The following is a 12,497-nucleotide window of genomic DNA, read 5'->3' on the forward strand; positions in this document are numbered from 1 at the left end:
CTGTCCACTCTGCCTGTTAAAAAATAATAATAATAATAATAAAAACATGTATAGGCAGGCTAGTGGAAAAACAGAAATGAAAGATGTTTATATGGGCACAAAAAATTGGCAATTCATGCATAATTTTTTTCCTTTTTTAAAGATTTATTTATTTATTCGAGAGGCAGAGATGGTGAGAGAAAGAGGGAGAGACAGAGATTTCCATCCACTGGTTACTCCCCAAATGGCCACAATGACCAGGACTGGGCCAGGCCAAAGCTCCTAGGGTTTCTCATGTGGGTACAGGAGCCCAAGTACCTGGGCCATCTTCCGCTGCCTTCCCAGTACATTAGCAGGTAGCTGAATCAGAAATGGAGCCGGCTGGGTCTTGAACTGGTGCCCATGGGGGATACTGGCATCACAAGTGGAGGCTTAACCTGCTACACCACAAGACCAGTCCCCTAGTAAATTATTATTTATCCTGGCCTGCAAACAACTAGTTCCTTGTTTTCCCTGTTATTTATTTGAGAGAGTGCTTCCATCTACTGGTTCATTCTCGAAGTGCCCACAATAGCTGAGATTTGGCCAGGTGAGAGCCAGGAACTCAATTCAGATCCCCTGCCTGGGTAGCAGGAATCCAACTATTTCTTTTTCTTTTTTTTTTTTTTTTAGATTTATTTATTGGGGCTAGTGCTGTGGCATAGCGGGTAAGTCTGCTGTCTGCAGTGTCAGTATTCCATGTGTGTTCTGGTTCGAGACCCAGCTGCTCCATTTCTGATCCAGCTCTCTGTTATGGCCTGGGAGAGCAATGGAAGATGGCCCAACTCCTTGGGCCCCTGCACCTATGTAGGAGACCTGTAAGAAGCTCCTGGCTCCTGGCTTCGGATCAGCCCAGCTTCAGCTGTTGCAACCATCTGGAGAGCATCTAACATAGCATAGAACTGGATTGGAAATGGAGCAGCTGGGTCTTGAACCAGAGCCCATATGGGATACCAGCACTGCAGATGGTGGCTTTACCCACTATGCTACAGTGCCGGCCCAGGAACCCAACTACTTTAGTTATCACTGTCATCTCCCAGGCTGCATTAGCAAGAAACTGGGTTTAGGAGCTGGAGTTGAGAATCAAACCAAGGCACTCTGAAGTGAGAGATGGGCATCCTAACTGATAGTTTAACCAGTGGACCAAATGCTCACACCTGTAATTCTTCATTTTAAATTTCTAGTGGTTAAGGTGCTACTTGGATACTTGCATCTCATATTGTAGTGACTAGGTTTGATGCCTGGCTGGCAATCCAGATTCTAGCTTCTTGCTAATGTGACTTTGGTAACAGTGATGGTTCAAGCAGTTGATCTCTGACATGCATATGGGAGGCCCAGATTGAGCTCCTGGCTTCGGTTGGCCCAGTCCCCCCTGTGGCGGGCATTTGAAGAGTGAACTAGTAGATGGGATAGGGATGTATATACTTTGTCTTTATGAGTACAGGAGTGATGTCCTTCAAAATAAAATGAATAAATCAATCTCAACCATGGTTGTCTCTCCCCACGTCCCTTGTAACCAGTGGCCTCTAGAGAAGGTTGTTGCACAGTGTTCTGTGGCACATAGTTTACTGTTACTTCATTTACTCATTACCTGCTCCTACTCTGCCTTCTGGAAATGCAGTTTTATTTAACCCTTCATAATGGGCACTGAATAGAAATAATAGTGATTTCAGGGATGCTTTAAAAAAATGATAATAACATGCCAGCGACACACTTGGAAAATAATTGAGTCTGTACTGTGCTGTACTTCCTTTCCAAACTTAGTCTAGGATGTGCCTCTTTAGCGATAGTTACAGGACATAACCAGCTGGTGATCTGTATTGCTGCTTCACTCATTGTGTTCGAAACTCAGTCTCAGTGGGTTTCTTGTATTTTTCTTTTTTGGCATGGATTTGAGAAATACTCAGAGTAGCCAATTTCCTGTCTTTCTCATATTTTTTTTTTTCTTTTCCTGGGTATGGCAGGACAAGGACTTGTTTTTTCTTTTCTAATGCTTACTGTATCTTTTCTGCAGGTTAAACCATAATGACTGGATTAAGCAGTATGAAACACTAGCTGAAATGGTAGTTCCAAGGTCTAGCAAGTAAGTAGTGGTCTTTGTATAACCATTTATTTCCTAGAACTCCTTCATAGTTTGGATGTTGGATTAGGAAGTATCTTTTGCAGTCCTAGAACCATTATTTTCACCTTTTAAGTGAGTTTTATTAACTCTCATCATCATCATTTTAGACCTGGAAGCGATTTTGCCCAGTTTGGCCCACTTAGATTTATAGACATAGAAGTTGAGGCCAGCAGGCTGAAGGAGTTTGCCCCAAGTCCCACATCTCACAGTGGCAGGGTAGAACTAGAACCCACATCTCTACTGCATTATGCTGCCTTCTGACAATTCTTCATTTACCACTTACTGCATGCCCTGTATGTGTCTATGACGCCTCATTTACCACGTGAAGGAAGTAGGCCAGCATGGCTGCTAGTATGCACTGTTGATCTCCAGATGTTCGCTGTCACTTGGAGCATAGGTTTTACCTAACCTATATGTTCTTTAATGAACAAAACCACTTTTTCAAAAACTTTTTTCATGGATTTAGCATGCATTTGTCTAATTTTTTTTGTAACAGTGTGAAACAGTTTGGGCGGGTTATCATAAGGACATCAAAATGCGTAGGTGTCTAACTGTGTGATTGTGTAAGTGTCCAGTGACAAAGTTAGGGCTAGAACCCCAGGCTCTATTCTCTTTGAACACTGTTCTGTGTCATTTTGAATATGATTCTGTCATGTATGCTGTCATTGCCATGTGAGATGATTTTTGTGACGATATGGAATACAGTATCCTGTTTTGCTCAAGATGGTTCTGTATGTGTATGCCTCAAGACAAGGCAGCCCTGTGCAGGAAGGCACAGGAGAGAGGGAAGAGGTGGGATTAGTAAGGTCAGCCCATGAAGTAATTTCTTTCCCAGCTTCATTTGTCATATAGGAAGGTAGCTTAGTGTGATGGGAAGAACCCTGGAGCCAGGGATGTGAGTTCTGTTGCTGGTTCTGCTACCGACTTGCTGTGTGACCTGGGTAGGTCTTAACCTCTCTAGGCTAGGCCTCATTTTCTTTGTATAGCACCTTCCCTGTGTGCATTACAATGTTAATGTAAGGCTTGGTAGAGTATACAAAATACCAGATAATACAGTTCCACAAATGTTGGTCTTTGAGAAATGAACTGCAAATCTCTGCCCATCATGAAGATTTTTTCCCACATTGGGGTACCTTCCTTTCTTCCCGTGGTAAACCGAAGACTGTTGCATCTTGATATTGGTTTTTCACTTCCTCTGTTCATCCTAATGGATAACATCTTCTTACCTGTGGTACAGCACTGGAGGTTTGGCTTTGCATCTGGCAGGCAAGTGAAGGATGAGAGTGAGGACCCAGGGACCGGAGCTGTGGCGCAGTGGGTTAATGCCCTGGCCTGAAGCACTGGCATCCCATGTGGGCACCAGTTCTAGTCTCAGCTGCTCCTCTTCTGATCCAGCTATCTGCTGTGGCCTGGGAAAGCAGTAGAAGATGGCCCAGGTCCTTAGGCCCCTGCACCCGCATGGGAGACCTGGAAGAAGCTCCTGGCTCCTGGCTTCAGATCGGTGCAGCTCTGGCCATTGCAGCCAACTGGGGAGTGAACTGGTGGATGGAAGACCTCTCTCTCTGTCTCTAGCTCTCTCTGTTAACTCTGTCTTTCAAATAAATAAAATAAATCTTTAAAAAAAAGAGAGAGTGAGCACCCCCTACACACAGTGTTCCCCAAAGGTGGACGCAGCTTACGCCAGATTGCCAGGCTGGTTCAGTGGGCCCAAATTTACTGTCTCAGTTCCCAGCCCTACCTCACAACATGAAAACATCTGTTTACCTAATCCTCAGCTCAAAGTACATTTGAAATCACTGACTCAAAACCCAATCTGTTTAAACTGAGTCAAAGAAACCAAAGTGCCAGCTTAGCCAGCACCATACAGAGATGTGTAGTTCATGTAGGGCAGATGGGCTTTGATGAATTAGTCTGCAACTGTCCACTATTAAGAAAAGAAGTCTGTGACTAGATGCTGAATATCACAGCTGCATTTTTGAGCAGTTGCTGTGTGCTAGTCATTATGTTTTATGCAGATTAAGTCAGTTGACTATATGTGGTATCACTTGTTCATTTTCAGCATAGTACTTGAGTGATTTGCTCCTGGCAGTGGCACAGATGAAAAGTGGAATTTCGAGGTAGAGGAATAGTTGGACAAATACATCCTCAAACCTAAGAGAAATTATTTTGTCTTTGAAATATACAAAACCTAACTGTTAGTAAAATAGCCCATGGCCCATGTATGTCTTTAAAGATTGGACAGTTTGAAATATTGCCATTATTAATGTGAGGCCAAATGCAGAGATGTGTATAAATGTCATGTCGAGGTTGTGGCCAGGGGGTTGGAGAGTGGGCTTCTGTTCTGCTTCTTTGTGTTGGAATACTGCTCAGAGATGCTTGTACTTTCAGAATTACCAGTTTGCCTTTAAAAACTTTTTTTTTTTTTTTTTTTTTTTTTTTTTACTATTTTTGCTTGATAAAATAGTCTGGGTCAATTTATTGGTTAACATTTGCCTTTTCTCTGGTGTTGGAAAAGTACCACGAACTCATAGTGGTTCAGCAGCCTAGAGTTCCAGAAGAAGCCGAGGAGCCCAGCTAGGAGGTGGTTTTGGCCCTGTTGGTCTCTCGCAGAGCCTGGACTCCTGCTCACACGTAAGCCTACTTCGCCAGTGCCTCCAGCTCTGCAAACTCACATTCCAGGTTAATCCAGAGTGCAGTCTCCTGGCTTCTGTACCCCAGCTGCTTGATGAGCTAGCAAGACTCTAGGAGCCTCGATTATTGGCCATTTCAGACTTAGGCTCTTTTTTCCCATGGGGACAGTGTTTCCTGTCAGTGCTGTTTCAACCACATCCGTGACTCTCATCTCCACCTAGTTTTAGGACTCCAAAAAATCCACCTGTAGCCTGTCTTATCCACATAGCTTCAGGCTCACCAACCCCAGGTTCCTACTAGACCTCTTCATAGGATGTTCCCCAGTAACCAACATGATCACCCCAGTCTCAGCCTCAGACTGTTCATTTGCATTGTAGTGTATGGCAGCAGCATCTGCCTAGCTAGCCAAACCAAACGCACTGGAGTCAGTCATTTTGGGCTCTACTTCCTCATCTTCCTCCCTCCCCCTCTTCAACCTTCCATAGTATGTGGCTGCAGCATATGAAACTGCTGATGTGTAGGTCAAAAATCCACAGTTTCATATGGTTCAGTTTATTTTAATTATCCCAGCCCCCAAACCCACTGCTGCTGCTGCAGTTTGAACTCCTTCATCCCTTGCTGAAACCATTGTACTCTCATGCAACTGCCTCCTTTCCTCCAGTATTTCCCCCTCCTGAGTCCTGCACTGTCATTCTTGACCTTTGTGACCTACAAGTCTGTTACCGCCCTGTTGAAAACTGCTTGTTCCTCCACACTTCCGCTGCCTCCCCTGAACTCACACACACACACACACACACACAGCGCACATGCGCCCCTACCTTGCACCCCTGGCCCTCATAAGCTAGATGTATTTCTGACATTTCCCCATCTCACCATGCTGTCCCACACCTGTGTTCATTTGCATATGGTTTTCTTTCTGGAATGTTCTTTCTTTTGCCTGTCTTCCAGATTTCTCCTTGGCATCATCTCTTTTGTGAAACTCTGGATTGATCACAGAGAATTTTTCATTCCCCACTATATTATACTCATCTCTTGTTACAGCAGTGCAGCTGTGCTGTACTTACCTGTATATGTTTCCTTTGTCAGATTCTTATCTTGAGATCAGGACACAGTATCTCATTAGTTTTTATCCCTAGTATCTAGCAAGCGTTTGGCACATTGCAGAGGCTCAGTACCTGTTAAATGACTAAAAGTCCATTATACTAAAGACACATAGCTTATTTTTAAAAAAATGTTTTTTTTTTTTTTTTTTTTGGACAGGCAGAGTGGACAGTGAGAGAGAGACAGAGAGAAAGGTCGTCTTTTTTCCGTTGGTTCACCCCCCTAATGGCTGCTGTGGCCAGTGCACTGCGGCCAGCGCACCACGCTGATCCGTAACCAGGAGCCAGGTGTTTCTCCTGGTCTCCCATGGGGTGCAGGGCCCAACCACTTGGGCCATCCTCCATTGCACTCCTGGGCCACAGCAGAGAGCTGGCCTGGAAGAGGAGTGACCGGGATAGAATCCGGCTCCCTGACCCGGACTAGAACCCAGGGTCCTGGCGCCACAGGCGGAGGATTAGCCTATTGAGCTGCAGCGCCGACCAGCTTATTTTTTATAAGGCATTAGGAAGTATTTTTCCTGGGGAGAAAGAACAAATGTGACTGGCTTTTATTTTTTTCTTATTAAGGAAGGTAGGATTTGGTCATAAAACAAGACTGAGTTTTGATCTTCTTTCACCATCAGGGTTGTGAGGAAACCACATGATTTTTCTGTGTCCCAGGTCTCTACCTGACAGTTAGGAACCTGCGTGATCAATTTTTTGCCCATTGCCATACAGCAAATGCTTTTGAAAGGGTCTTCAAAAGAGCATAGTATATACATTTAAAAGATCAACGTGGTGGTGGTGGAATATAATGGCTGTTGAAAAGTCTGGGAAGCTACATTTGGATTTGTTTTGATCTTAACCAGTGCACACATCATTCAATCATTTTTTTTTAAGATTTATTATTTATTTGAAAGGCAGAACTGCAGATAGAGAGGGGGAGAGAGAGGGATCTTCATCTGCTGGTTCACTCCCCAAATGGCTGCAACAGCTGGGGCTGGGCCATGCTGAAGCCAGGAGCCTGGAGCTTCCTGCAGGTCTCCCACATGGGTGCATGGGCCCAAGCACTTGGGCTGTCCTCTGCTGCTTTCCCAGGTGCACCAGCAGGGAGCTGGTTCAGAAGCGGAGCAGTCAGGACTCGAACTGCTGCCCATATGGTATGCAAGCAGTAGCTTTACTGCTATGCCATAATGCCAGCCCCGTGCTCAGTCAATCTTGGCAAGAGATCATTAAAAGTTTTCAGTATGAAGCCATGTCCACCTGGTTGCTGCCTTGCTTTGGATCTAGTAAGCACAAAGGACAGGCGCCCCAGTGCTGAGAAGGCACGATTTAGAAGGAGGCTTAAACAGTCCGAATCCAGAGTCGCCAAGTGTCTCTGCATGTCGGGGTTGCTGGTGCTCGGATGCCTGAGGGCGGCTGCTGGGAGAACTGTGGTGGGGTCCTCGATGCTGAGCAGGAGCAGTGGGTCAGGTCCCAGAGCAGCTGGGCAGGAGCAGTGGGTGAGTTCTCAGAGCTGTCCTGCCAGTTCATGGCACAGTGGCCCCTGGATTGCCTTGGCTGGCCATCAGTTCTTAGGCTTTTGGGGAAAAAACCAAACTTGCTTTTTCTCTTTCTTTTTTTTATTTAATAAAGTTGTCTTTAAACTCCACAAGTGCTCCCTCAGTTTTGTAAAGCTTAATTTCTCTGAGGTCAGAAGTACCACGTTAAGAAACAGGACCAAAGGGGCACAAGGAGACCGTGGGAGATGACGGGTGTGATTCTGACCCTGACTGTTGCGGTCTCCCGGGTGTTTGTACATGTCTGGACCTCACGTTGTGTACGTTACATGTGTGTGGTTGTCTGTGTATCAGTGACACGTAATAAAGCTGTTGCAGGAAAACACAAAGCCAACATTAGAAACCCCCATCACAGGAAGAGAGAAAGGAGCAGAGACACCCACCCCGAGGCCGTCCCTGCGGGCAGCTCAGCGTGCAGCCTCACAGGACACCGCCTGTTGGAGTTACAGGGTCGTTTAAAGAGTTCCTGGAAGATGGGAGCCACGGATGAGTTTGTTTTGGGGTGGAAGTATTGAACCCCATGCACAGTGTCTTCATAATATGCAGTCCTCATGAGCTTTTTTGAAGACCACTTACATGCATGGATTTCAGTTTTTTTGGTGCCAAAATAAACTTTGAACTGCATTTTCCATGACCTCTTTGCAGTACCCTCGTGTGTCTACACAGAGCTACGGGTAATTTTTGAAACCAGATCAGCACCATGCTATGCATAAGCTTTATAGTTTGTCTTTCCAAGCAGGACCTTTTCTCCCAGGCACTGCAGATGTAGCATATGATGACTCCAGGCAGTTGTGTCTAGAAGGATCTTTCTGGTGCGGCCCCAGAGCTGTGTCGGAATAGAAATTCCCACCTTACTAGAAATTCTTTTTTAAGATTTATTTTTATTATTTATTTGAAAGAGTTATAGAGAGAGGTAGAGACAGAGAGATCTTACATCCGCTGGTTCACTCCCCAGATGGCTGCAATGGTTGGAGCTGTGCCAATCCGAAGCCAGGAGCTTCTTCCAGGTCTCCCATGCAGGTGTTGGGGCCCAAGGACTTGGGCCATCTTCTACTGCTTACCCAGGCCATAGCAGAGAGCTGGACTGGAAGAGGAGCAGCTGGGATTAGAACTGGCGCCCATATGGGATGCTGGCACTGTAGGCCAGAACGTTAACCCACTACCCCACAGCACCGGCCCCTAGAATTTTATGAAGCCTAAAATGGATCCCTGAGATGTATACAAATGCATCTATCAGAGGCTTCTGTGAGCAGCTGTGTTAATGAATGATGGGGGAATAGGAAAGATCTAGGAAGGAGAAGCCAGGCCTCAGTGGGGCCTGTGGGACTGGAGAGAGGAAGAGAGAATAGAATAGACCAGGCTTTAGGATCAGCTAGTGCTTGGCAAGGAGACACCGGAAACAGATGAGCCTGGCACTGAGGTAGATAGAAAAGCGTCATTCTTGGAATTGGACTCTTTACTTTTGAGTGAATGTTTTGTTGTTAGTAAGCAGTATGTGCACGAGAGGGCGTTAAGGCATTGCGCACAAAACCCCCCCGCCACTGGTTGTGGGTCTTCAGCGTGTGAGGTGGTGCAGATGAGCTGCCTGGGGCAGTGCGGACGGGGTGGTTCTGCCCTCCTGCCTCCCCTTGCTCCCTGTCGCTGGGTTCTCCCTGCCGTATGCAAGAGAGGAGTCAGTGCAGAGCTTCACGTGGCCGTTTTCTTTCCTCCACAGCGTTCTGTCGGAGGACCAGGACAGCTACCTGTGTAACGTCACCTTGTTCAGGAAGGCGGTTGACGACTTCAGGCACAAAGCCAGAGAAAACAAGTAAGGCCGCTGGTGTTATTTAGTGTGTCAGGTCAGCTACCTGTGGTGTGCTCAATTTTGTGTTTTTTTCCCCCAAATTTAGATTCATTGTTCGAGACTTCCAGTATAACGAAGAGGAGATGAAAGCAGATAAAGAAGAAATGAACCGGCTTTCTACTGACAAGAAAAAGCAATTTGTATGTGTTCTTTTTTTTTTTTTTTTTTTTTTTTTTTTAAGATTTATTTCCTTATTTTGAAAGAATTACAGAGAGAAAGAGCCAGAGACAAGAGAGAGCGGTCTTCCCATCCTCCCATCCTCAGGTTCTCTCCCCAAAGGACCAAAAGGGCCCATGCTAAGCAAGGCTGAAGCCAGGAGCTTCATCCGGGTCTCCCATGTGGGTGGCAGAAGCCCAAGGACTTGGGCCATCTTTTGTTGTTTTCTCAGGCCATTAGCAGGGAGCTGGAGCAGAAGTGGAGTGGCTGGAACTTTAACTGGTGCCCTTGTGGGATGCTGGCATCATAGGCAGAGGCTTAACCTGCTACTTTACTTTACTTACATACAGGCCAGCCCCTGTATGTGTTCTTAATATTCAGATTTATCAGTGTTAAGCAGAAGGAAAAGTAATATTTCTTTTCTTTGATTTTTTTTCAAAAATTTATTTATTTATTTGAAAGTCAGAGTTACACAGAGAGAGAGAGAGAGAGAGAGGTCTTCCATCTGATGGTTCACTCCCCAATTGGCCGCAACGGCTGGAGCTGTGCCGATCTGAAGCCAGGAGCCAGGTGCTTCTTCCTGGTCTTCCACGTGGGTGCAGGGGCCCAAGGACTTGGGCCATCTTCTACTGCTTTCCCGGGCCATAGCAGAGAGCTGGACAGGAAGTAGAGCAGCTGTGTCTTGAACCGGTGCCCATATGGGATGTCAGCACTTCAGGCCAGGGTGTTAACCCACTGCGCCACAGTGCTGGCCCCTTTTGTTTGATTTAAAAGAAAGCTAAACTTCTCTGAAGTTGGTTTTAAGAAATCTCGGTTCTTTTTTTCTATTGAATGATCAGAATGAATTTTCTCTAAACAGGCTTAGATCTATGAATAGTTAACATACATACCTAAAAATTAATTAACTCTACTTCAGTCCATACCAGAAATTAATTCTTTTAAAAATATTTATTTAGGCCGGCGCCGCGGCTCACTAGGCTAATCCTCCGCCTAGCGGCGCCGGCACACCGGGTTCTAGTCCCGGTTGGGGCGCCGGATTCTGTCCCGGTTGCCCCTCTTCCAGTCCAGCCCTCTGCTGTGGCCCGGGAGTGCAGTGGAGGATGGCCCAGGTGCTTGGGCCCTGCACCCCATGGGAGACCAGGAAAAGCACCTGGCTCCTGGCTCCTGCCATCGGATCAGCGCGGTGCGCCGGCCGCAGCGCGCCGGCCGTGGCGGCCATTGGAGGGTGAACCAATGGCAAAGGAAGACCTTTCTCTCTGTCTCTCTCTCTCACTGTCCACTCTGCCTGTCAAAAAAAAAAAAAAAAAATTTATTTATTTGAAAGTGAGAGTTACACATAGAATAGAGCCAGAGAGAGAGAGAGAGAGAAAGAGAGAGAGAGAGAGAGATCTTCAACAGCTTGTTCACTCCTCAAATGGCCACAATGGCCAGAGCTGCGCTGATCTGAAACCAGGAGCCAAGAGCTTCCTTTGGGTCTCCTACATGGTGCAGGGGCCCAAGGACTTAGGCCATCTTGTACTGCTTGCCCAGGCCATAGCAGAGAGCCGGATTGGAATAGGTACAACAGGGACTCGATCGGGCACCCATATGGGATGCCAGCCCTGCAGACAACAGCTTTACCTGCTACGCCACAATGCCGACCCCAGAAATAAATTTTAAATTCAGTGTTTCACTTACTGTCTGCAGTGAAGTGAGATCCATCACACTTAGAGTTAGAGTTCTCTCTTTTCAGTCAGAATTTTCAGCGTTTTTGAGGGGAAGTTTTCAACAACTCAGTCTTCATTGAAGCAGTTGCTGTTGAAGAATTGTCGTGTTTGGGCATGGAGGGTACTGGGGAGGGAGTTGACAATGGCGATGGTGGCAGCACTCCTGCCACGCAAAGCCCAGGTTGTCAGGAAGACAGAATGCACACGGGGAAAGGGCAGCGTCGTGCATGATGATGTGCGATGATGCATCTCCTTTGTAATGTGAGAGGAGGTAAAGGCAAACTCCACTGGAAATTATTTTTTGAGTATTTATACCCATATCATCCTGACTGGGGAAACCTGACCCTAATTAAGTAATATCCAATATAAACAGTTTGTTGGGGAAGACCCAAACCCTTTACAGAACACTTTTTTTTTTTTTTTTTTTTGAACAGGCAGAGGTAGACAGAGAAAAAGGTCTTCAACTGTTGGTTCACCCCCTAACTGGCCACTATGGCTGGCATGCTGTGCTGATCTGAAGCCAGGAGCCAGGTGCTTCCTCCTAGTTTCCCATGTGGGTGCAGGGCCCAAGCACTTGGGCCATCCTCCACTGCACTCCCAGGCCACAGCAGAGAGCTGGCCTGGAAGAGGAGCAACCGGGACTGGAACCTGGAGTACCGGTGCCGCAGGTGGAGGATTTGCCTAGTGAGCCGTGGCGCCGGCCAAGAACACATTATTTTGACTGAGTATTTTCATTGACTCTTGTTATTATTTTGTCTTAAATTAGTTGATTATATGTTCAAAAGAGCCTAATAAATATTACCCATATCAGTATTAATTGAATTGCTAATGTATGTAGGTTAAGTCTGGAGAGGAGATATTATTTGAAATCTGTTTCTTCAAAGAGGTATTTCATCACACTAAATATTTTAAGTCCAAAGAAAACTTAACTGCATCATAGATTCAGAAATCTAGATCAGGTCTCTTGTTTTAAAGGTGAGAAAGCAGAACGCTAGGTACCTTAAGTGTGTTTCCTACATACCTTTTAACTTTGTTGCTGAGAAAAAAAATAATGTGAGATTCTACTTTAAATAAATTACATGTTCTAGAGTATTGTGTAGTTAACTCTAAGGTTTTTATATTTTGGCTTTCAATCCTAGGGCAGCCCTCTTATCTTCTATCAGTTTAAACTGCTTTCATTAAAATACATGTGTTTTTCTATGTTACAGAATTGGTTCAATTCATTTTATTTTTAAAGATTTGTTTATTTACTTGAAAGGCAGAATTAGAGAGAGGGGGAGAGACAGAAAGAGAAAGATCTTTCATCTGCTGGTTCACTCCCCAGATGGCCACAACAGCCAGGGCTGGGCCAGGTTGAAGCCAGGAGCCTGGAATTCCTTCCAC

The 12,497-nt window shown here is 45.7% G+C and overlaps 1 protein-coding gene across 2 annotated transcripts in view; it reads left to right on the top strand.

Moving 5' to 3' along the window:
• Window positions 1-12,497, top strand: part of ATP6V1C1 (ATPase H+ transporting V1 subunit C1) — a 68,552-nt gene that overhangs the window by 51,027 nt on the left and 5,028 nt on the right. For both annotated transcript variants that reach the window (XM_002710723.5, XM_051844686.2), the window contains 3 exons: window positions 2,033-2,101; window positions 9,124-9,216; window positions 9,299-9,392. In XM_002710723.5, coding sequence (XP_002710769.1) covers window positions 2,033-2,101; window positions 9,124-9,216; window positions 9,299-9,392 — 256 coding nt within the window. The remainder of the gene's footprint in view (window positions 1-2,032; window positions 2,102-9,123; window positions 9,217-9,298; window positions 9,393-12,497) is intronic.

Source organism: Oryctolagus cuniculus, chromosome 6 (genome assembly GCF_964237555.1).
Source record: "Oryctolagus cuniculus chromosome 6, mOryCun1.1, whole genome shotgun sequence".
NCBI classification, from domain to species: Eukaryota; Metazoa; Chordata; class Mammalia; order Lagomorpha; family Leporidae; genus Oryctolagus; species Oryctolagus cuniculus.